This window comes from Phaseolus vulgaris, chromosome 5 (genome assembly GCF_051622355.1).
Source record: "Phaseolus vulgaris cultivar YP4 chromosome 5, ASM5162235v1, whole genome shotgun sequence".
Classification (NCBI taxonomy): Eukaryota; Viridiplantae; Streptophyta; class Magnoliopsida; order Fabales; family Fabaceae; genus Phaseolus; species Phaseolus vulgaris.
This window is the reverse complement of record NC_143502.1, coordinates 1,189,312-1,214,514: the sequence shown is the minus strand read 5'-3', so window position 1 is coordinate 1,214,514 and position 25,203 is coordinate 1,189,312. Positions and strand designations below refer to the sequence as shown.

At 31.9% G+C, this 25,203-nt stretch overlaps 4 protein-coding genes and 1 non-coding gene across 8 annotated transcripts; 4 read left to right on the top strand and 1 right to left on the bottom strand.

Annotated features, from left to right (window-relative positions):
- Window positions 1-3,675, top strand: LOC137834676 (histone-lysine N-methyltransferase, H3 lysine-9 specific SUVH1). 2 transcript variants are annotated; one of them, XM_068642801.2, is made up of 3 exons: window positions 1-165; window positions 454-2,600; window positions 3,452-3,675. In XM_068642801.2, exon 2 carries the CDS (start codon window positions 586-588, stop codon window positions 2,578-2,580), a length of 1,995 nt encoding a protein of 664 aa, XP_068498902.2. In that variant the 5' UTR covers window positions 1-165; window positions 454-585; the 3' UTR covers window positions 2,581-2,600; window positions 3,452-3,675. The 2 variants fall into 2 exon arrangements, with proteins under 2 accessions (XP_068498902.2, XP_068498901.2); XM_068642800.2 differs by having other exon boundaries at window positions 28-165; window positions 391-2,600.
- A 3,980-nt stretch (window positions 3,676-7,655) lies between these two features.
- Window positions 7,656-10,885, top strand: LOC137834675 (uncharacterized). Its single transcript, XM_068642799.2, has 2 exons — window positions 7,656-8,260; window positions 8,862-10,885. Exons 1-2 carry the CDS (start codon window positions 7,771-7,773, stop codon window positions 10,754-10,756), a joined length of 2,385 nt encoding a protein of 794 aa, XP_068498900.2. The 5' UTR covers window positions 7,656-7,770; the 3' UTR covers window positions 10,757-10,885.
- A 1,236-nt stretch (window positions 10,886-12,121) lies between these two features.
- Window positions 12,122-17,404, bottom strand: LOC137834674 (protein ZINC INDUCED FACILITATOR-LIKE 1). Of its 3 annotated transcripts, XM_068642797.2 has the most exons (17): window positions 17,112-17,404; window positions 16,661-16,701; window positions 16,150-16,210; window positions 15,964-16,066; window positions 15,759-15,861; window positions 15,623-15,676; window positions 15,472-15,534; window positions 15,320-15,369; window positions 14,906-14,981; window positions 14,450-14,638; window positions 14,283-14,370; window positions 13,981-14,066; window positions 13,782-13,889; window positions 13,499-13,543; window positions 13,309-13,397; window positions 12,653-12,696; window positions 12,122-12,358 (listed from the first exon to the last, which is right to left on the bottom strand). In XM_068642797.2, the coding sequence occupies exons 1-17, from the start codon at window positions 17,260-17,262 to the stop codon at window positions 12,270-12,272; spliced, it is 1,440 nt and encodes a 479-aa protein (XP_068498898.2). In that variant the 5' UTR covers window positions 17,263-17,404; the 3' UTR covers window positions 12,122-12,269. The 3 variants fall into 3 exon arrangements, 2 of the variants coding, with proteins under 2 accessions (XP_068498898.2, XP_068498899.2); XM_068642798.2 differs by lacking the exon at window positions 13,782-13,889 and having other exon boundaries at window positions 17,112-17,385; XR_016521135.1 differs by lacking the exons at window positions 13,782-13,889; window positions 13,981-14,066 and having other exon boundaries at window positions 17,112-17,386.
- A 2,327-nt stretch (window positions 17,405-19,731) lies between these two features.
- Window positions 19,732-19,958, top strand: LOC150027408 (RNase MRP). Its single transcript, XR_016521289.1, has one exon.
- Window positions 19,959-21,005: 1,047 nt separating this feature from the next.
- LOC137834673 (transmembrane protein, putative (DUF1191)) lies at window positions 21,006-23,003 on the top strand. Its single transcript, XM_068642796.2, has one exon. The coding sequence runs from the start codon at window positions 21,753-21,755 to the stop codon at window positions 22,683-22,685; it is 933 nt and encodes a 310-aa protein (XP_068498897.2). The 5' UTR covers window positions 21,006-21,752; the 3' UTR covers window positions 22,686-23,003.
- Window positions 23,004-25,203: the final 2,200 nt, after the last annotated feature.

Genomic DNA, 25,203 nt, shown 5'->3' with positions numbered 1-25,203 from the left:
ACGACACACAACATTGTCTATTTATTAGCCATTTTCCTGTACTTTGTACTCAAGAGTTCTGTCTCATTTTCCTCATTTTCTTCATTTTTTTTTCAATTTCAGCTTCTTCATTCACCTACTACTTGCTTCTGTCTCTCAAGCTTCAAGAATCAAGCACCCCACAAGGTAACCACAACAAGAACTTTCTTCTCTTGTAAAGTTTCTGTCTTTGTCTCTTTTGTTTTAAGGATCCTGTGTTTGTCCTGTTCCCTTAGCAGCAGACTGTTTTGGTATGTGTATTTTGTTGAGTGAAAAATGCTTACTTGATGTCATTTTCCTTCTGGGTTTTATCTGCAAGTGTTTTTTCCTAAGATCTTTGTAAATGCATGGCCATTTTTTGCACTTCTGCAGGAAATGATGAAACTTTTCAATTGGGTTTTGAAATGAAGTAGTGACTTTGATAATTTTGTGTAGGCTGGAGTGAAGGGAAAGAGGAACAAAAGGTTAAGATGGATTTTGTTTGAGGGTGAAAAGGGGTAGGTTTGTGAAAGAAAAGGGAGGAAATTTTCTTCTTTTTTGTGAAGGTTGATTGAAAGGGGTTCTGTAATGGAAGGAAGGATAGGGAAGAACTCAGTTCCTCTTCATGGTTCCATTGATAAGTCTAAGATTCTGGATGTTAAACCTCTGAAGAGTTTGATTCCTATTTTCTCCATGTCTTCTCAAACTCCACCTCTTGGTCACTATCCTTCTGGGTTTTCTCCATTTTTTCCTTTTGGTGCACCTCAGCAAACTCCAACTGAGGTGACACCAAATGGTGCTGCTACTCCAATAAGGGCATATAGGAGTACACCATGGGCAGGAGATACCAGTTCAACCATGGAGGGTTTCAGTGATCAACATACTTCTGGGAAGAAAAAACGTGGATCTCCAAAGTCGCGCAGTGCCAAATTATCCTTAGATAAGCCTAAGAGAAGTCAAGAGCCCCCTGTTGATTTAGGTGCTTTGGTTGGTATTAGCCCTGCTCAAAAAGATGATGGTAGCCGTGAAATGGTTAATTTTGTTCTCATGGCATTTGATGCTCTTAGAAGAAGGCTCTGCCAACTTGAAGAGGCCAAGGAATTGAGCTTGGGTTCGGTCAAGCGTGCAGATTTGAAAGCTTGCAGTATTTTGATGACCAGAGGAATCCGGACAAACATGAGGAAGAGAGTAGGATCAGCTCCTGGGGTTGAGATTGGGGACATTTTCTTTTTCAGAACAGAAATGTGTGTTGTGGGTTTGCATTCTCCCTCCATGAGTGGAATTGATGTCTTGCATATTAGGGGTGAGTTTGAGGAGGAAACTCTGGCTGTGAGCATTGTTTCATCAGGAGAATATGATGATGATGCTGAGGATATCGATGTTATAACTTATACTGGTCACGGAGGGAACTTCTTCAAGAAAGATAAGCACGCCATTGACCAGAAGCTTCAAAGGGGTAATCTTGCTTTGGATAGGAGTTCACGAGAACTCAATGAAATAAGAGTCATCCGGGGCATTAGGGATGCTGTGAATCCAAATGCAAAAGTCTATGTCTATGATGGTCTGTATAAAATCGAAGATTCATGGATTGGAAAAGCAAAAGGTGGTGGTGATGTATTTAAGTACAAGTTGGCAAGAATGCCTGGACAGCCTAGTGCCTATTCTGTTTGGAAATCAGTTCAGAAGTGGAAATCTGGCTCGTCAAGAACTGGACTTATTCTTGCAGACATTTCCAATGGAGCTGAGAGTATTCCTGTAGCACTTTTCAATGAGGTTGATAATGTGAAGGCACCTATTTATTTCAATTATTTCCATTCTCTTAGACACCCTAAATCATTCAGTTTGATGCAGCCTTCAAATGGGTGCACTTGTACTAAAGCTTGTGTCCCAGGTGATTTGAACTGTGCTTGCATTAGGAGAAATGAAGGTGATTTCCCATATACTGGAAATGGTGTTCTGGTGAACCGGATGCAATTGGTTCATGAATGTGGTCCCACATGTCAGTGTTTTCCTAACTGCAAAAATAGAGTATCCCAAACCGGTTTGAAGCACCAAATGGAAGTGTTCAAAACTAAGGATAGAGGGTGGGGTCTTCGGTCTCTGGATCCTATTCGTGCAGGCACTTTCATTTGTGAATATGCTGGAGAAGTTGTTGATAGAGCCAAGGTAAGTGAGCTTGTGAGGGAAGGAAATGAGTATGTTTTTGATACAACTCGGATTTATGGTCAATTCAAATGGAATTATGAGCCTAGGCTTTTGGAAGAAGTCAATCCAAATGAATCCAGTGAGGATTATGCCATGCCGTATCCTTTAGTTATAAGTGCCAAGAGTTTTGGGAATGTGGCTAGATTCATGAATCATAGTTGCTCCCCAAATGTTTTCTGGCAGCCTGTGGTATATGAAGAAAACAACCAATCGTACCTGCATGTTGCCTTTTTTGCACTCAGACACATTCCACCAATGACGGAGTTAACATATGATTATGGAGTTTCCCGATCTGATCATGCTGAGGGTATCAGTGCAGCCAAAGGGAGAAAGAAATGCTTATGCCAATCATTAAAATGCTGTGGTTTTTATGGTTAAAGTTGCTCAAGAACAGCGTGGTAACCTGCAATGCTTTCATGTTTCTAGATCTCTTTCATTTCAAATCACTTAGTCACTCTGATTCAACCTTGTGATAAACATTGTGTGCCTCTCTTTGTTGCCCTATATATATATATATATTTTTTTTTTTTAAAAACCACTTTGAAATTTACCCTTGTTTTGTTTCTTTCTCTTGCTATCCTAAATTTGGTGTAAGCAAGAATTTTATGGTTTCTCAACAGCTAATGTATGTTTTATAGATTAGATCTCTTAGCTTCCAATTTTGCCAATACACTTGAGTTCTAAAACAAAACATATATTGGAAGAAATGAAATGTGGTAATAAACAAATTCATGCATCATGGTTCATTGTCAATTTTTGTTCCTCCTATTTTCTCGAAATATTGCATAAGAACTGATTCCAAGGTACTATTACTTCAATTTTTTGTTCTGCTTCTCTGGGTTTGTTGGCATGCTATCATTTCCTGATTGACTTCAAATTCAATAGGCATGTAAGTTAATAATCCCTTGAATTCTCTTTAGGTGCTATGGGGTTTCTTTATATAATATATGCATGATAAATGTTGATTAAGAGTGTTATCATTGTTTCCCCTCGTCTATTTACATGTGCATGTGAATTTGTGCTTTAATTGAAGTTTTCTCATTTGTCTTCATCTCAAATTTTCAATTTTGGTTTAGCAAGATTTTCAAGGATTTTGCATGTGTTACTGAAAATATGCTGGCAACTTGCACTTGTTCTGATTTTTATCTATGGATCTTACATTTTTATAGAAAATGATAATACTTACATCATCTCACCAAGGAAAGCTAAATAGCTAATATATTTCCATCTTTCTTATTTTTTCAAACAGAGGATGATCTTATGTTGAGAGCCAGTTTAGGAGTTCAAGTTTAGTGGATGTTTGGTTCCAAATCAAGTGTAAGTGTGTTTGACTATAAATAGTATGACTCTCTGGACCTGACCATTTTGTGGATCCTATTATATCATAAATTATCGGTTATGTGTAATATTTAAGTTAGAAATGACCATGATGCACCAGAGAAGTATATAACTAGCTACGCATTCTCTTGTTTATACCTGCCTTTTTCTTCTCATGTGGATATGTTGTGCTGTTAGTTATGTAGCTAAGAAGGCTAGAATTTTCTTTTGCATTTTTTATTGCAAAAGTCATGGCATGGATCATATCCTATGCTAATTGCATTGGTCTGAATTCATCTTCCAGGGTCCTTTCACTTCAGCTGCAGCCACCATGGCTCATGATTGAGTGAACTTGGTTCTAGATGTGTTGTTTATTATACCTAGCATATTTGAATATCAATAGGCCAAAAATAATTATGAGCAGTTACATCTTAATCCATGATAAGTATGTCTAAATGTATCATCAATCACATTTGTTCATTGTCTCACTATTGCTTTTCGAATAAAGCCATTGGATTTGTAAATTGTTTCTCATTGCATTATGAAACTTCAAAACTTTGAATAAAAGAGTAAGCCATTATCTCCTCTAAAACAATTGAAACAGAACATGTTCTAGTCATACCTGTTTGGTTGGACTCATATCTAAAAAGTCCAAACTTGTCAAGCCTATTTTGTCTCACTTAACCCAATTGGAGGTGGGTCTTCTAGGTCAAGAGAGTGTTAATTTCTCAACATTTGGGAGAGAGAAGAGAGAAAGAGAGCACAAGAATTGGTTCGCATATTCACCAAGCACTTTCTGTAAAGTTGTGATTCCCACTTTTATTTGGATTAGGTGAAAATTGGACAACAGGTTTGCGTCATATTGTTCTTTGTTTCGACAGTTGGGATTGCGGATTGGACATATGTGATTGGAGGAATAAGTTTCACACAGTTCTTCTGGTTTCTTCTTCCTTCTTCAAATTTGAGAGTGGTAGTGCATTGATGCATTGGCTGGTTGTAAGCACTTGGTTGCCGTGAACCTACTGTCCAATTTTCAGCCTCATCCAACTTTGAACGAAATGAGAATCACAATTTGTTTGAAGCTGCTTGGTAAATATGCAAACTAGTTTTTCCACTGTCTTTCTTACTCCCCAAAGGCTATGAAATTAGCACTCTCTCTTTTGTGTTAAGGAAGATGAAATAGACTAGACAAGTTTAGGTTGGGACCCCTACCCAAGAATACCATCTTGTGAAAGAAGGGACCATAAACCCTAAAGGCTAAAGCTCTCTAATCTTGTGTCTTAATAATTGTCTAATTTAGAACTCATGAATATGATGTGTGTAGGACTATGTTAGAACACATCAATTGCTCTCACTCATGCTTTGAGTATTTTGTTTTGTCCTACCACAGGTTTTTCCAAGTTCACTATGTTTGAGACTGATCCCACTTGAATATGTGACTATAATTGACTTAACTTAGATAGTCTCCTTAACCTGGGAGTGCAGGGTGGCCAACAACCATGCTATCCCATCATGTCATACTTAGAGTATTTTGATTACTCCTCTATTGCCCCTTGCATGGTATTGGGTAGGTTGGTTGATGAAACTAATAAGGTTTTGTGTGTTTGAGTTAGATTGGGAAGATTCTGTTATGTTCCAATATGTCTAATAGTCTCACAGTTTATATACACCTTCCTCACCCACTGAGACATCGACATCTTTTAATGATAAAACTGTGACGGAATTCCAAGCTTTAAAACAGACAATACTTTGGATGCGGTGATTAACCTAGTAATGCTATCTCAACCGACATGAGGTTGGAACAAATTTTATTTACATCCAATTTATTTTTTTTATCTTTCCTTTCCTTCATTTGTGGATTTTTTTTTACACAAAATTATGCTTTCTTAAAACTAGTTTCTGCAATGTTATACTTTTTGGAAACTAGTTAGTTTGCAGTACATTTGCAAACAGCAAAAATATAGTGAAACTCCACAAGAACAGAAGAATATTGTGCTGGTGAAGAAGACTGGTATGCAAAAAGGAAAAAAAGATGACAAGTTTTATCATGTAGGTACATGATATTATAATATTCATTCCTTTTTAATTTAATTTTTCCTTTTATTATTAATGAATATTATATTTAATTATAATAATGAAAGCCATTATAACAAGTTTTTTTCTGATCAAATTCATCAATCAAGTAAAAATATAAGTTTCTGTTTACAAATTTCATGGATCATTTTGTATAATTAGGGATGGTATTGATTTGAACATTGGAATCTTTCTTTTCTAAACAAGAGTTTTATAAAAAAGATAATCTAGTGAACCAGCAAGTCCTGCAACAATTTCTTTCTGGTGCCTAAAATAATTGAAAAGTATGAAAATTACTAATCACAGTACTTTTTTAGTTTATTTTATCATTCAATTAATTTTGCTTTGTTTTTGCAGTTTTTTTTTTTCATTTTCTTTTTCTAACACTTGATTTCTTCCATGCAAAATGAGAAGGAAAGAAATGAAGAATCAAATGAGAGGAATATAAAGCTATTCATCTATTTGTTGGAAGAGGAAGTAGAAGACAAACTTTCTTTCACTGTTTGAGTTTTAGGAATTATGTTAATATCTTTGTTTTCATTGTCTCAACATGAGTTTTTGTTACATGTTTAGCAAGTGTACCAAAATGTGTAATAGGTTTTCTTTAATGTAATGTAAATTCTAGCTTATTCATTCTAATAGAATATTTTTTTTTTCAAATTTCTTCTTAATATTTTGGAATTTAACATTTAAGTTTGAAGTATTTGTTTTTTAATATTTTGAATTTAAAACTTTCTATTATGATATTTTAAGCATGTATAAGTGTAAGATAATATTATAATATTTTCTATTTTTTATCATTTTTAATTCTTGGCAACAAAGAATAAGTAATGAATAATATTCTAAGTCAGAATAAATTCTTAACATATTAATGAACATTCAAAAGACAAAATGACACAGGTATAGTACAAAATTTAATATAAATATAATAAAATTTAAGCAATACATTATTTTTAGCCAATAAAAAAAATTATCACTTGCTTTTTTTTATATTGAAATAGAAAGATATAGTAAAAAAACAATATTTTACACTCATCAATTTATCTTAATGTTGACAATGAAAAATTTTAAATTTTTATCATTTTTTTCATATAAGTAGAGATGGCATAAAATGAGTACAACAAACTTTAAAAAAATGATTTAAGTTGAAATAATTACTTTTTACTTTCACTTTTTAATTCTGTAAAAAGGTCTTTTAGTTTTTAATAAATAAAATAATTAAAAAAGGTATTACAGATTATCAAATTTTATTACCATTAAACATAAAAAAATGAAGCCTTAAAAATTGAAAATAAAATGTCTATATTTACATATTTCCTCTTTTAACTATTTTAAATTTGTTTCTATTTTATTTTTATATCAATATTTAATTTTATTATTATAATATAGATATTACATCATTTTCTATTTTTTCTAAAATATATTAAAAGAGTTATTTTTCTAAAATATATTAAAAGAGTTATTATAAACCGTTTTAGATGTATAGCAGTTTTTATTTATTTAATTTTTTGAAATATATTTATTTCTTCAATTTTCACAAATGTTTGCTGCTTTCTAATTTGAATTTTTGAACTTTTTGAAATTTTATCACACTTTTTACTTCCTTCATTATTTCTTACTTTATTTCTCTTCTTTAAATCTCTTAAAATTCAATTATACTGACTCTATGTGTTTCTCGTACATATCAATACACATAAATCTATATTTAATTTAAATAAATATAAATATACATATAATAATAGTAAAAATAAAAAATAAAAAAAATGTGTGTGTTTTGCTAGTATTTAAGAATGAAGGAGATATAATATGCGACTTTTTGTTACTTTCTAATAACTTTACAATGTTAAAGAAAGAGAAAAATCACAAATTTAGAAGACAAAAATAATAAATTTTTTTGACTAGTTTCATAATTTATTCAATGAATATCTTTATTTGTGGAAATTTTAGTTAATAAAAAATATTTTGGATAGTCCTACAAAATTTACACTCTGATTAATCAAAATTATTGAAAAAAGGGATAAATAATCAATTTTGGGAGTTGAAAAGACCTGTTTTTTATGGCGGGAAAATTCCGTAGTATTCAGAGGCATAACCTAAAAGCTGGTTTATCGCAGAGATAATGATCATTTGAAGCTTTTTGCATGATTCCTAAGGAAGAAGAAGAAGAAGAAGAAGAAGATGAAGAAGAAGAAAGGAGACATGGTGTGGGTCAGATTCCACCTCTTCCCTCACAAATGCCTTCCGGCACTCGTTCTCTCTTCCGACAACCTCGGCGTCAATGTCACCTTCTCCTTCACCCAAAACGACGCCGTTTCCCCCTCCTCCTACTTCCTCCACTCCCAGGTCCTCCCCTTCGAGCAAGCTTTCCCCTTTCTCGCTAAGCGCGACGAAGCTGACTTGCCGCAGCTCCATTCTGCGCTCCGCTTCTTCGGCCGGAGGATCGTTTCCGGGCTGCACTGTCGCTGTCCGACGGGCTTTAACGGGCCGGTATCTTCTTCCGGGTTCGACCCGGCTGGGGTTTTGGGCTTTGTTTTGGACGCCGCCGTTTCGCCGTGGGTCGAACTCCCCTCTTTCGCCCGTGCTGTTAGAGTCGTTGCTCAGGTTCACGCTTTTCGGAGCTGTTGTTCTATGAAGCACAAGAAACTTTACAAACAAACTAAAGTCTCAGGTAGTTCTATTTAGGTTAATAGCTTTTTTGTTTCAATTTCGTCTCAGCATTTTAACAGTTCTCAATTTGGTCTAATTATACTTTAAAGGGGTGCATGTAAAAAAAAAACGATTTTTATGATAAAGAAGAAAACCAAGACTTTAGTTAGTTTTCTCTTCTAATTTTGTAATTTTCAACACATTTTATTGATTGTGTTAAGGGTTTGTTTCAATATTGGTCTATTTTATTATTGAAAAATTTAGAGTTGTTGATTTCAGCTCCTATTTCTGTGTTATTCTGTTGTATTTTGGACTAAGCTTTGGATGCATGAGCCAGGTTTCTGGCTGTAAATTGACTGTTGTTGTGATTTGAGAAGAAAGTATTGTAATATGCATACGCCTTCTAATTTCATGGCAAAACTAAGCTGATGGTCCCATAGGGTGAGTAGCATCTTGGATTTAGAAACTTCTGTTGAGATAACTATGTTGGGTTTTCCTGTGTTGTTGTTATCTGGTTCTATGATACCATATTTCTGACTTTTGTATACATTTTCCTGAATATAAAGGCTGTGTATTGATTTTATCTCGTCATTTTATAATGTTTTTCAATGTGCTTTTCATAGGTGATAATGTGAAGCTGATTCCAAGTTCAGTTTTGGGTCAAAAGATGCATTTAGTTACTCAAGAATCTGTTGATTTGGAATCCCGGGATAAATGTCAGATCGTATCCAAACATCAACAGTCGAAGAAAGTTATTGGTGCTATAGAGAGATTGAACTCAACGGTTCCAGTTTGGGAGGGAAATTCTGCACACTTGTTTAAGAATGGATATCTGAATATTTCAGAGAGTTTTATGGACTGTCCTTCTTTAGATCCACTTTACATGGTGCTAGAAAGCCTAAAATCTTCAAGGCATAGCCTTCTGGGATTCAAGAAGATATCAGACCGGGGCGTAGTTGATATCTGCTTTGAAATTTTTTCCACTATGAGTAAAACTCACATCTTAGTTCCTTCCAATTTTATGATTCATTTGAGAAACTTCATTGATAAAATAGAAGACAATGTCCAGGAGCTTTGCTGGAGATTGCCTGACAAAGAAATCATTATATCCCTTAACAGGAAAAGAAGGCGACTGGATAAATCAGCTTCATGTCATGTTTTTCCTCAAATTAGTGGAGTTCAAGAAAGTGAAAGTGATGCATATATTCCAAAACATACCAGACCAAGGATCTCTGACATTAAGATGCTTGAACCAGAAGGAAGTATCCAGAAAGGCAACGAGGCCTCAACATACGTTTGTGAAGATGATATGAACCTCACCGGCAATGACAAGGTTCAGAAAGTGGATTCTAAAAGAAGTCAAAACTGTGAATTATTGTCTAACTTGGTGTTTGACTTCCATTCTGTTAAGTGTGAGGTTGATGCTAGTGAAAGTGATGCATATATTCCAAAACATACCAGACCAAGGATCTCTAACATTACGGTGCTTGAACCAGAAGGAAGTATCCAGAAAGGCAATGAGGCCTCAACATACGTTTGTGGAACTAATATGAACTTCACTGACAATGACAAGGTCCAGAAAGTGGATTCTAAAAGAAGTCAAAACTGTGAAGTATTGGCTAACTTGGTGTTTGACTTCCATTCTGTTAAGTGTGAGGTTGATGCTAGTGAAAGTGATGCATATATTTCAAAACATACCAGACCAAGGATCTCAGACATTAAGATGCCTGAACCAGAAGGAAGTATCCAGAAAGGCAATGAGGCCTCAACATATGTTTGTAAAGATACTAGGAACTTCACTGGCAATGACAAGGTTCAGAAAGTGGATTCTAAAAGAACTCAAAACTGTGAATTATTGTCTAACTTGGTGTTTGGCTTCCGTTCTGATAAGTGTGAGGTTGATGCTAGTGCAGCTAAAGGTAAAGGTATGCTAGGATCTGACTCATCTGTTTACCAAGAAAGTCAGCAAATGAGTTGCATTAGTGTTACAACAACTCCCAACTCAGAAAAGTTTGCAGGAACGGAATTATTTTCTGAGGGTTGTTTGGTAGAGGGTAAGGATCGCTTCCAAGGTGTTGCTTCTTGTTCAATATTCAATTCAAAAGTTGGAAAGTCATCAAAAACGCATGTCCCCTCTAAATCTCTTCACATGAAGTTCCCCAGGAATTTCAACCTTCCATCCAAGGAACAGTTAGTAAAAAAGTTTAGTGTATTTGGTTCAGTAGATTCCTCTAGAACAAGAGTCTTTTGCTACGGTGCCTCAGCTCAGGTGTGCTTTTTACAAGAAGCTGACACAGTTGTTGCATATAAATACGCCAAAAGGAAGTCCTTGTTTGGTACTGCTAAAGTCCGGTTTTGGCTTGACCCTTTTGAGCACAAAAGAAGAGGATTCGAATGTTCTCCATTAGCTAGTAAACAAACAGGACCACCACTGAAATCATGTCTGAAAAAAGCCAATACCTCGAGAAAGGAAAACAAAAAGAAAAAACGTAGAGTAAGATTCACCATAGAAACTTAGTTGACATGAATTTACTGAATGAAGAATGTCATACTAACTTCTGTTTAGCTCATCTTTGTTCCTACATGGCATTTCCTCATGCAAGTAATGAAAAAATCAAGTAAAGCCTATGTGATAGATGTTACATTTTATATTTTTCAGATTAGATGTAATATCTTAGCTTTTTTAACGTTTGCAGTTAGCTTTATGCATTAGTTGGTTAAAATAAATGTTTTATATTAATTCTAAAATAGAAATTATATAAGAAATCCAATTTTTTTGTTTGGATTCAACAATCATCACAGAAAGTCCAGTTCTTTATCAGATTTATATCAAATGAACTGTGTCAATAATAAGTGATGGTATGTGATTTACACTTTTCTTAAATAGTGTATTTGTGTCGGATAAATGTTTTGGACATCGATATTCATTTCTCGTATGATATGTATCGGTCAAGTGTTAAAAATATTTATTAGATTATGATAATTCTAATATAGTTTTAGCATAATTTAAAAAAAAATGCATTAATTTTCTAAAAATTTAAATTTATTGTATAATTTTTTATTATGATTATAAAAATAAGGAATAATTTTTTTTAAATTAACTATGAAAAATATTTTTTTCTAAAAGATAATTTTGAAAGACACTCCATATAAATTTTTAGTCAATTTATATAATTTATAATGATATAATATATAATTTTATTTTAGGGTTGTGATTCAGATAAATAAATTAGAACGGTTTGTCTATTTTTTCTTCTTCTAATATATAGAAACAATGAATATAATAATAAATAGCTTGCCGATAAAAAAAATAAAAATAAAAATAAATAAATAAATAACTTTTTTCATTTCCATACAAAATATTAATTATTTTACTTAAATTATATTTTTAAATATTAGGTAACATTCATGATAAGAAAACAATCGCGCACACCTTGTTAAGATAGTAAGAATTGAGATAACAAATATTTAAAGATCGGCTTTGAAATTTTTATGTAAAAACTGAAATTTTATGTTTTTTTAATAATTTCAATATTATTTTTCTTTGTATTTTTGAAATAAAATTGATCGATAATTCTTTTTACTTAAGATTCTTTAAAAATCATTTTCATTTGAAATAAGACTAAAATCATTTAATCTAAATTTTAACAATTTTAATAGAAATAAGAGTAAAATTATTTAATCCACCCCATTTCAATTGATTTTTAGTTTTGTTTTGAATCAATATTACACCAATCTTTTGTTATATAATCATTTAGTATTTTGTCCAATAAAAGAGCATATAAAAATATCTACAACACTCATAAATGTCCCTACTTTAATTAATTAATTTCAATACACATTAATCCATCCATACTAAAATCTCAATAATCATTGTCCAAACTTAGATGTTAACACACAATCATTCATAATCATTTCATCATCCATAGTGGCTATTATGATCTCAAAAATCAATCAATACAATTTATCCCCAAAATGTTTCACCCCTTATAGAAAGTTTATTAATATTAGGGTTACTCCTCTAATGGTATTTAATTCTTCACCCTCAAGAATGGTTTGAACATTAAGAGTACCCCAAGTCCTTCAACAACATTCAGGGCCAGGAACACTATATGGGTGCCTGTAGTTAAATGTAGAAAGTGAGTTTCTAGCAAAATACCAAGCAAAAGAAAACATTTTTCCATGCATTGCCAAAAAACACTAAACACAAATGAAAAGGTTAGAGTAGAGTTCAAATTCTCTTCTAAACTTGCATTTTCATTCTTGTAAGAAATACTCTATGTTGTAAGAGAAATGACATATTATATTATTATTTTTTGTTAAGGAAAAATAAGTGAAACAAAGATAACTAAGGATTTCATATTTAACATATGAAATAAATAAAAAAATTCAACAAATTAGTTAAGAAATGTACCTGGAAGTGAATAATCATTAATATGCTTTTGTGACCAAGATAATCTACATTGACCAAAATAAAAATTAGAAATCTAGATAAAATTTACAAAATTTAATCATAGTTATACGTTATATGAGATATTTGAGAGACTGATGTTTGATGATTTTTGTTTAACGATTTGTTCAGATTTATAAGACGTGGTGTGTTTTGTGTAGGTTTTTTTGGCTTCTATATCTTCATCGCAGAGTCAGTTTGATGGGTTCAGCGCTTGGGTGTTTGGTTTACTTCTGTTTGCTGACAAAGACTGAGTTTAGTTGTTGGACACAAAAGAATGTGTTCCTTTGGATGGTTGATGTAATTGTATATTGATGTGCTCTGGTATCTTATTATGGTATGTTAATGTAGCTGGTGTGTTGTAATGTCTGTTGGATCTCAACTGGTTAGGAGATAAGAAGCTTGTGTTGGAATTATTTGTATGAGGATTATTTATTTTATTTATTAATAAAAAAAAAATATTTAATCATAGTTAAAAAGTGGTGTTGATGAATGTTATATGACCTACTCTTGGCACAAAATATTTTAGGCTACATAGCACTTTTGGTTATTCTTTAATTCTAGAAATCATAGTGTAATGGATAAATCTCAAATGCTGAAGATATAAAATGGACACTCACAAGGCACCAGCACAAGCAGGACCAATTGCTTTGAATGCTGACATACCAGTCATGGCAATACTATTAGCTGTCCCTCTTTGATGTTGTTCCTGTTTTCAAATCACCATAGCATATATGTTTCACATCTCCATAAAGAATAATCTTAACTTTTGTTGGAAATAATTGAAAGCAAAGAGAACCAAAGATTTACCACTGCTTTATTTTGCAGAAGGAATAAACTAGTTGCAATTGTCTCCTAAATCCAGAAAAAACAATACAATCAGGAAAGTTTACAATGAAATAACCTTATTTTTTAACAGAAGTGATTTATTCACAACTTGCACCAGTCTACAACCCCATTTCTTTGCCTAAAATTTCAGTTTTTTCATGAAATGACGAAAGAAAAGTGATATATTGACAACTTGCCCCAGTGTGATTTTTGGGTTTGGTGAAACCAATGCAATTCACTTGCATCATGATTGAGTTGCACTTACAATCATTACATTATTGAGAATGGAGACAACATTGATCACTAGTTGTAGTGTGAAACCAGACAACATTGTCATGAAAGGATAACATTGCAAGAGAGGTATGGATAAAACCTACACATAATGCAAAATTACAAACATATTTAAAGCAATCAAACAATACAATGGTAAATCAAATTACTTGACACAGAAGTTGGAAACTAACCCCTGTTATCTGTACTAGAGTAACAGTTCCACAAGTTTTTTGCATCAATCTATAAAGGCTAAGCTGGTATATTGTAATAGCAACACCTAATCAAGTTAAAAGATGTTAGAAATTATCAAGAAGTGGACTTTAAGTCTAATTCAACTGTATAAAATTGATTTATAAGGTGAAGTTTGCACCCACTTATAAATTATGAAATGACCTGATCTTTAGTTGATGTGAGATTTTCAACATTTTGTATGTTAAGTGATGCACAAGCTAAATGATGTTAGTAACACACATTTATGAGAAAAACAATGTACCTGAAATAGCAAGAACATTACCAACATTATCACTTGTAAAGTTCAAACCACCTAATCTTGTAGGACTGAGAGCCCACAGTGAGAAAACCTAGAACAGTGATGAGTAGTAGGTTAGTGGCATCATGAGAGAAAGTCAAAATAGTGAAATGTTTTAGTGGGAATAGTACCTCTTGATAAGCAACATCATGCAGTGAAAAAACACAGTATACAATTATAGATGACATTAAGGGCCAATTTTGAAAGATGCTTTTATCTTTCTGCATCATCTTATCTTTGTCCTTCCCACAACTTTCTATTTCCAAAGCTTCAACATTGTTGCTGGACTCAATGCTATCACTGTGATTATGAAGGGTCTCCTGCAATGATGCAAACATTTCAAAATAAATAAGAAATTCTTACTTAATATAATACATATCCTCATACCATATGAAGAAACCTTATAAAAATGGTTTATAAAGTGAATTTTACGTCAATGTATATATTATGATGTTCTTATCTGTAGTCGATGTGAAATCAACATACTCACTCGAATAAATATATATTTATAAAAACACATTCATTTTATAAGAAATAAAATATTTAAGTGATTGATGAACTTATATGGCATTATTTGGAAAACTTACTGGCAGCCAAATGCAAGCAATTGCTGATGCAAACGCAAAAGCTGATATTACTAAGCACGGCAAGAAGTATGGAAACCTGCAAAAAAAAATCACGTTTTGACAAAAGAAACTCACCACAAAAGCAAAGTGATTCGACACCAATGAACTATGAATATTTTATATAAAAAAGTTACGACAAGATTTATTGGATTTGTTGTTAAAATATCGGTATTAAACACGAAACTTCCGACAGATAACCAGAAACCCAAACAAAAGAAAGAATCGGTTATATTTTTCATATGATCACATCATTACTTTTCACTTAATTTTAAAACAGTTAATAAGTGAATCTTCTTTCTTATATACTACTCTATTCCTACTCAATATATATGAAAAAATGGTAACAGAGTTACACAGCAACAAAAATGAACATACCTATCCCAAAATGAATCCTCTGGAAATATATGTGGGTATTTCAACACTGGCTGCAATAAAATATACACTTCATTTTAACTTTTCATACTTTCAATAATCATGTAACAATGTTTTACTCTTTGCATACCAAAGCATTCAAAAATAACAATTACCTGAGCCAAATAACCTCCCAATGCTGGACCAACGACTAACCCTACACCCCAAGCAGCAACCACCTGAAATCATATTACACTGAATAATTGCTCATTCAAAATCAATCATTTCTTCAAAAATATTCTAGAAAAATTGGTGAGACTTAATTACTGTTGAGAGTCCTAGAGCTTGTTCTTCTTCTCTGAAAATTTCAGTAGCATAAGCCTATACACAGAAAATGTTATATACATTAGTATAAGATATACTTTGATACAATGTACTACTTATTATATATAGAAAACAACACCTTTATTGGTCCAAGTAAGCCATTTAAACTTCCAAGAAGAAATCTCATGCTCATAGCCATCCAAAAACTGGTGCTGAGACCGAATAGAGTGTTGAAAATGACACTGAAATGAAGCAATGAATATCAGAATTGTTAGCAGAGAACATAATTGTATAATAACAGTACAATGAAAGAAAGCATCAACCTCAGTGAAATGCATACTTACACAGTGATGATCCCAATAACGATGACAGGTTTTCTACCATAGCGATCAGAAATCATACCCCACAATATGGATGTCAGAGCCCTACCTAACATCATTGATGATCCTACAATGTTTTCACCATCATGTATAGCCACCAAGAACATGTAAATAATTCATCAAATAATTGAACCACAAACAAAATCTTACCCACATAACCAGCATAGGTACTTATATCTTCTTCTGTTTCTGCAATATTAAAATCTTTCACCTGAAATTAAGATTTGCTGCTGTTTGAGGATGTATATCACACCAACAGGAATATGTTTTGATTCTTCTACTCAAACCATATAATGAAAAATTATTTTTCTGTGAATTGAGGGTAACATTTATTTTTGAAATGGGAAAAAGATCAACCTGAAGTTAGATATAGCAAATCAAAAAGTGATGCACAATGCATAAGCTTATTTGCTGCATTTTTAGTAAGTTCAAATAATCAAGAAGCTGAAATTGAACAGATTCAAACAAAAACATTACCCTGCATGTATAATCAGAGCAACTTCCATGAAATACCAATAGCACAAAAATCAGACTTTCATCCATCATATGGGAGGAGGTACCAATAATACTAATACCCTAGTCTTGGATTCAAATCACCACTTACAAAAACTAACATATTATAATAAATCAAGATTAACCAGTTGTAGAAATTTAAACTTACCATGAAATAAACATAGGGAAAGAGTGATGCAACTGGCAAAGCTGTACTTGATAAAAAAAGAGAGAGATCAGTGAGAAACTGAGGAATATAATCACTCATTTTTTAACTAAGCCACACAATTTCAGATTTTCAAGAGAATGATCAAAAACCATATCATAGAGTTCAACCAGTCACCACCACTAAGGAGGGTTTTCATCAAGAGAATGATTAACTTGGATTGCTTTGTCATCATGCAGCACAGAATACAACATGAAAAACAGTAACTCAAGTTTAAACTTCTGATGTTTTGGATTGAAAATCTCAGTTGTTGCAGAGTAGTTGAGTTTTGACAAACTTTGCAACCATTTTACAGCAAAGCTTAAAATGGTAGAAAAATATATGAAGCATGAGCAAGCACTCAAAAAGAAAACCACCCCAGATGAGAATTTTGGAAGAGAATTGAAGTGCTTACTGCCACTCAACACAGCCAACCATATAAAGGAAATATTTAGGAAGGAAACACCCTTTTTCATCTCCCTCCCTTGATCCACCTTACAACCAGGACAGTTCTCATAGTACTTTTTCTTCAACAACAATGGAGTTTCAACTGTCTCCTCTTCCATCTTTGTATTACAACCTCACTTCTTCTTACACACAGGTAACTCCTACCACCCCAAATGATGTATATATCATGCTAAGAACATGATGATCCTAAAGGCAATCATTTGCTCATTTGCTATCTGTATCAACCTGTCTTAACAACCTATCAAACTTTGACATATTCATAATTTTTTATTTCATCATCACTTTCTACTGTACTGAAAATAGACAAAAAAATAATGAATACATGAGAAAAGATTTTTGCTCCCTTTCGTCTATAATGAAGTTAAAAGCACGTCAACAAATCCCAATGATACTGCTGAAGTCATCAAGAAATTTTAACCTACTCATGTGACAACAAAAGAAAGCAAAATAAAAATATTGTACAATAATGTTTAGAATTTGACTTTCAGTATGTTTTAATCAATTAAAAATTATCGTCATTTTTAAAATACCAAACAGTTTATCATAAATGAAATTATATGATTAAGATAATATTGTAAAAAAAAAAATTACACTATAAATACATCTTAATTGTGTTCTGATTTTATTATTAAATGAATTATTATTCATATATATTTAATGTATTTACTTGTTGTCAGAAAATAAATGGATTTTAGAGATAAATGTAAAAATGGATCACTTTCAACTTTACCACAATCACGTTGTTTATTAAAAATTAAATATTGAGTTTGGGAAAATTACATGATGTATAGTTTATAAATATATCTGTCTTGATAATTTAAAACTTAATGTAACATAAATTCATGGAAAAACTTATTTTATACTATTTTTCTATAAATAGATTAGATTGGTAATTTTTTTTTAATAGAAATTTAAATCTGCAAATTTCACACAAGTGTCTTTTATTTGTAAAGTTAGGTTAACCTATTGAAAGAATAGAAAAAAAATAAACAATTTAAGAATCTAAACCTTAACATATAAATAAATATTGAACCATAATTAGTATTTAGGAACTTAATTAAAATTTCTCATGCTTATATTAATAAAATAATTTAATTAAAATATACAAATAACTTAATCAAGGAATTAAAAGATTAACTAAAAAGTCAAATATATGTATTTTTCTATAAAACTGAAAGGTTAAACAAATAAGTCAATAAAGAGTCACAATAGATAATCCAAGACTTGATGAGGTAACAATTTTCAAGTGAAAAATATTTTCAAGCATAAATGAAATAATAAGGTCAAATTAGTTAAAAAAAAGTTATTAGTTAACTTATCACTACTAGAAAATAAAAACACCAATTTTAGATGGTAAAAATAGTTTATTGTTATATTGACTAAATTAGATATTATTTTGAAGACTAAAAAAATTATTGATATTTAAGTTTTAGCTTTCTATTTTTAAATTTGTATCTAATAGCTACCAAAGTTTTAGATACCAATTTTAGAATCAAAACAATTAGTAGGTAAAACTAGATTTTTATTTAAAAAAGTTTAAAATATTTGAAAAATATCTTATAATTAATATTTTTATTTTTATTATATTAAAACTAGATTTATAATTATAATATATATTATAGTAAATTTAAAATGTTATAGATCCATCTCGGGATTAGTAGTGCAACAACGGGACAACTTCAAGAACATCATACAATTAATTCAATTCCATATAGATCTTGCAATCACAATATAGATTTTGCGTTCTTTCTTATTTATGAGTTTTCATTAGTTTCGGTACTTATTTTTGTTTTTTTAATAATATTTTTGTACGTAATGGTAGTAATATTTAACATGAAGTTTATAAAAATTAATAAAAGAAAAGTTCGTAAATGAGACGTGGAGAATTCAACTAGATGCTTCGTGTAGCTATCTATGTAGCATAGATATAGATACGAACACTGATACGACACGATACGGACACAAAAATATGTATAATTTCTAAAATGTAGGATACGGGGACACGGGTCTATATATTATATAATTTTGAATTATATAAATTGAAAATAAATATTTATGTGCAAAAGTATGTTCCAGATTCTTTTGGGAGCATGAAGATATTTTTTATGACTGATTCAAAAGAATGTTTTTATTTTTATAATCATAATAAAAATTTATACAATAAATTTGAGTTTTTAGAAAGTTATTGTATTTATACCTTTTAAAATTGTGTTAGAACCGTGCTAGAATTTTGAAAAATCCAACAAATATTTTTTTTGAATTGAACACTTCACCAATAAATATCCTAGGAGTGTCGACACAGATACACCATTTAAGAAGAAGTAAAGGTGAAAAATAATTGAACAAACACAAAAAAAAAAAACTAACATTTTAAAGAATCCTTGTATTAGATCACAATCATACAAGGAACTGAAAGGTTGCATTAGATAATGTAATATCTCTTATATGTATTACTAAGTAATTCTATGATTTTATCTTCAGAAGTGCATTGAAAAAGTCCCACATCGATAGATAGTGATAGTCTATACAACTTTATATACCATTAGACTTCAGTAATAGTTACCACTGGATTATGAGGCGATGTGATTGGGCCCATGCTAATTGCTGGGCTCAGGAAAGTCCCCGGGCCTCCTCTGCAGAAATGCAGGCCCTGTAATGGGTATCTTTGAGTTGGAATTTGCGGCTGAGACACGTGTGGAGCCTATGCAATTCCCACCTGAGAATTTGGCCGATCACACAGTCATTCACATGGTCAACTCTTGACTAACCGAACGGGGCTTACGCCCTTGTAATCCTCCTTTTTTTTTTAAATATATATGTCTTGAGAATTTATAATTTCATGGAAAAACTTATTTTATACTATTCTTTATAAATAAATTAGATTGGTAATGTTTTTTTTTATAGAAATTTAAATTCTATTTAATGTAAATTTTACACAAGTGTGTTTTATTTGTAAATTTAGGTTAACTTATTGAAAAAATAGAAATAAACGTGTGGAGCCTATGCAATTCCCACCTGAGAATTTGGCCGATTCACAGTCATTCACATGGTCAACTTGACTAACCGAACGGGGCTTACGCCCTCGTAATCCTCCTTTTTTTATTAATTAACAATTTTAAAAACTTTACAACAAAACTGAAGCCATCTTAATCATATGATAAATTGTATATTAAATCAAAATTATATTAAAAAGAAAATATTCATTAATGATATTAATTATTTTTTATACAAGATAAATTTTAATGAGCTCAATTCAGATCAAATCATTCGGACATTATTCAATTTAAATCTTTCTTAAAAACAGCTATTGACCTGACGTATTTACCAAGATAAATTAGTATAAGGCCATGACACATTTGAAATTATATATATATATTAAAAACCTCATTTTCTTAAATGTGATCTTGTTGATACTAATCAAGTGTTCTGAGTCTGTAATGATGGGACGAGAAAAGTAATGGTCTGTATCAGTAATGCAGGAATCAGTGATGGCTGAATTGCTCCTCCAAATCATGGTTTGATTAAATTAACTTGTTAATCATCCAATCATATAATATTTTGTATTGAAAATCTCACGTGAATTACGAATAAAAAATACTTTATATATAATTAGATACAAACCTTAGTTTTATAACTATTAATACTAGTTTTGAAAAGATTGAGCCTTTTTAATATGGTTTCGAAATTTAAAGATAAAAATGGAAAAGGGGTTTGGATTTTTGAGTTTGGAAAGGTGATGTTCATGTGTGTGCTAAGCCTAACATTAGAGGCATTGAGTGCAACAAGTGGGGAACATGGCATGTTACAGCCAACACAATCAGTGTTATTGGACCCCATGCACAACAACGATGCTTTAGTTTCATTTCTCAGCACGCTTAAACCCCTCTCCCCAACCCCTTCATTTCTTTTCCCATTTTTCTTATTTCACCATGAACTGTCATCATCATTCCACGCCCAAGAATCATTTCTTCTTACCCTTTTCTTTCTTCTCAATGCCACATTCATACATGGATCTCCAACACCACTTTTCTCCCATTCTTCTTTGCCTTCAATAAATCTCTACATTTTTATTCTCATTCAATTTCACTGTGCCACTTACATCACTTCAACAACACCATGTCTGAGTTCTGTTGAGGGAACATCTCCAAGAACAAGTACTTTTCTGCTTTACCCTTTTCCATTTCCTTCATCTGGTGTCTACTACTGCTACTACCCTTATTATCCTTCTCATCTATCACCACTCCACAATCTTTATTCTTTGGAACTCATTCCACAGGAAAAAAAAAACATGGTCTTTCCTTAGGAGAAAAACAAATATCAGTGCTTTTTACTTTTGGTGTTGTAGCTAGAGAATACCAGCCAAAAGGGGTTCACCTAGACACATTGTTAGTGTTATAATAATCGAGTTTTTCAAAATAATTTCAAGGTTTTAGGATCTGGTCACAACAGTTGTGATAGCAGCACCACATTTGTCTGCAATTTCATGCAATAGCAAAGATTGTGACCAAACTGACCACAATTTCAAGGATTGCAACAGAACAAGGACTGTTGTTACCTTGGGAACAATATTCTAGGATTTTTTTCTCTCATGGACTCTGCTTTTGGTCTGTTTTTGATGACATTTTCCTGGGTGTCTTTTACATTTTCGGGATCTGATGGTCAGAGTGTGAAATCAGCTCATGTTCTTGACCTCATCATAAGAGATCACACGTTCAAGGTACTATTGGACAAGAACTTGAGGACAGCAATACCACAGTCAGTGGACTTACCTGCAAATCTTTCAGGCATTGGAGTTGATGCTGTGAGGTTTAGATGTGGAAGTTTGAGAAGGTATGGTGCAGAGTTGAAGGAATTCCATCTTGGTACTGGTGTAACTGTTCATCCATGTATTGAGAGGGTGATGTTGATCAGACAAAACATGGGCCACAATTGGTCTTCTATCTATTATGCTAACTATGATCTATCAGGGTACCAGCTTGTGTCTCCAATTGTGGGGCTTCTGGCCTACAATGCTGATGATGATGCAAACTCAAGCAACCCTTTCCAACTTGGGATTGTGGCTGGAGAAAGAGCAATGACAATTGACTTCACAAACACCACAAAGTTGAGCAAGGAAGATGGGATGAAGCCCTTGTGTGCTAGCTTTGAAGGTGATGGAAGAATGACACTAGCAAAGGGCAACCCTTCAACACCACTTGTTTGTGTTGCAAAGAGGCATGGCCATTTTGGTTTGGTTGTGGAGTCCCCACCAGATGAGTTCAGGAACAGGCCTATAAGTAGGTGGAAAGTGGCTGTTGGGAGTACCATTGGTGCTGCTTTGGGGGCTTTTCTCTTAGGCCTTCTTCTTGTGGCAATGCTTGTTAGGGTGAAGAAGAGATCAAGAATGGTGGAGATGGAGAGAAGGGCCTATGAAGAAGAAGCCCTTCAGGTGTCAATGGTTGGACATGTGAGAGCTCCTACTGCACATGGCACTCGAACCACACCCATAATTGAGCATGACTACAGACCTCACCCTTGTTGAATGGTTTCATATCAATTTTGTAACATCAAGATCACTTTCAATCAATTTCATTCTGTTCACTTTGGTAGCATTGAAATGACATCTAGTACAATTTTACCATTAGCCAACACTATAATTGAATCTCTAGTTCCTACAAGAACCCTTCTGGTATCTATCTTTTCAATTCATAGGAATTTAGCAGAGATATCAGAAGATTCACACAAATTTACATGCACTTATCCTCCCTTCAGTCCATAACTTTGTAAACAGAGAACTTTTTTTATTCCTTCATTCTTCTGATTCACTTTGTATTAGCAGACAAAATTTGGTATATGCCTCCATATGGTGTTGTTATTGAATATCTCACACTACCATTCACATTTTTTATGTATTTAACAGTTCTATACTAATTCTATCAGAAAACAAGTTGATTTTTTTTATCAACAAAAAATAAATAAAATAAAATGAGACACTTTAGGGTGTCTCAACCCTTATACAAATACTTTAGAGATGTTCAATTCTTATTCAGAAAATAACCAAGGTCAACTTGCCCACCTGACACACAAACATACTTTAGACCATGCAAACCACCAAACCAATCCTCAATTGAAAGTCAAATCAACAAAAATCATCATCTACCCTATCAGAATTCTTATAACCGGTCTTTAGTCAAAACAATACACACAAACCATCTCCTAACACAACCAAAATTCCACAAACACATTACAAAACACTCAACAATTACATGATAATTAGTTTCTATTCCATTGAGAATTATCCATAACAGTCTGACAGTTTGACTAGAGGAATTAGACTATATGATGCATTGAATTGGAAAATAGCAGTCATAGAAGAAGAAAAACAGTGCTACAGGAGAAATGTTGAAAAGAAGTAAGAGTAAAAAGCTAGTAAAACTTTTTGTCCCTTGCAGTGTGAGAAGTAGTTGTGCATGAGAGTTGGTTGAAGGCAGAGACATGAAGTATTATTATGTTGTTGGAAAAGAAACCAATCTATGAGGCTAGCTTCTCTGGCAGAACAGCATGAAGATTTCTTATACGCGAAGTCTGCGGTGCAGTTTTGACCATTCAACAACAATGACTTTTGGCTACAGTTGATCAAAATATATACTATTTATGAGCTTGTTTGGTGAAGAAAATTTCTTCAACAAGTATGAACCAAACAGTAAAAGAAAAAGTAGATTGATCTAGTGTATCTTCGAAAAGACACAATTTTCAACATCCATAATCAACACTTATAAAAAACTGTTGTTTTTCTTTTTTATTCACCATTTTTTAAATCTTAAGACTTCATTGTCCTCTTGCAAATTGCTTTGAATCTTATGAGTTAAGAAAAAACTGTGATTGTAGTAAGTTTTGCCTTATACGAGCTTGTGCAATGGATCTTCAAGCTTAAGCTTATTACAAAGAGTGTCAGATGTAATTACTTCGTTGTTACGTGACAACAAACAACGTTTCAAGAAAATTGTTATTCTTTTAATGAAAAACAAGATTCACTATGGAAGAAATAACATATTTACTTTTAGTATTAAAAAGTGGATTTTAAATCTAACTCAACCTCATAAAACCAGTTCAGGTTGAGGTTTGCACTCATTTATATATAATAAAATACTTTAATTTCTAGTTCGACGTGGGATCTCCGACATTTGATTTTCGTCTTTATTGAGATGAAAATGTTGAAAAATTAGTGTCACATTATTGAAATTACTCTTTTTTCCAACTTTGACAACTTCCACTACACATATCTTTGTTTCAAATCTATTTTAATATCATATGTGCACTTCAATTTTTCTCTTCAATTCTTGTTTCTCGTGTTTTAGGTTTTGATATATTAACCATTTTTACACTTTTTTTTTTACCCATATAGTAAAACTAATGTAAAAGTGACACATTCTACATAAATTGTGTTCTACATGTAAAAACTCAATTTCTATATACTTATCAACCAATATCCTCACCTTATATATGGATAATATCTACACCAATTTATTAATTATTATAAAATATAAAATAACTTATGTAAAATGTTTATATTAAAACAATATATATATATATATATATATATATATAAACTAGTTCACTTAAAATGAGATAAAACTTTTAAAAAAATGAAAAAAACATATTTAGTTTTAAAAGGTCAAATATTTATTATTTTTAATGGTTATACATTTATTATCTTTCTTACAGATTAAGGAGGTTAACTCAAATATAAAATTAAAATATTATATTTATTTATTTTATTACAAAATAGGTTTTTAATAAGTAATTCAGTATGTTATACATAATTATAATGTATACAATACATATATATTACATGAGCTGTTATAAAAAATAATATATAGTAAATAATCATAAAAAACAAAAATATATAAGGCAGAAATAAAAATCATCGCAAAAACTTTAAAACATCACTGTTTATAATAATTAGAATCATATCAAATTATGTGAGGTCCAAGCATTCATAACTTAAAAAAAATAATTTTTATAAGTAACATCCATAAAATAAATTAAATGATAAATAT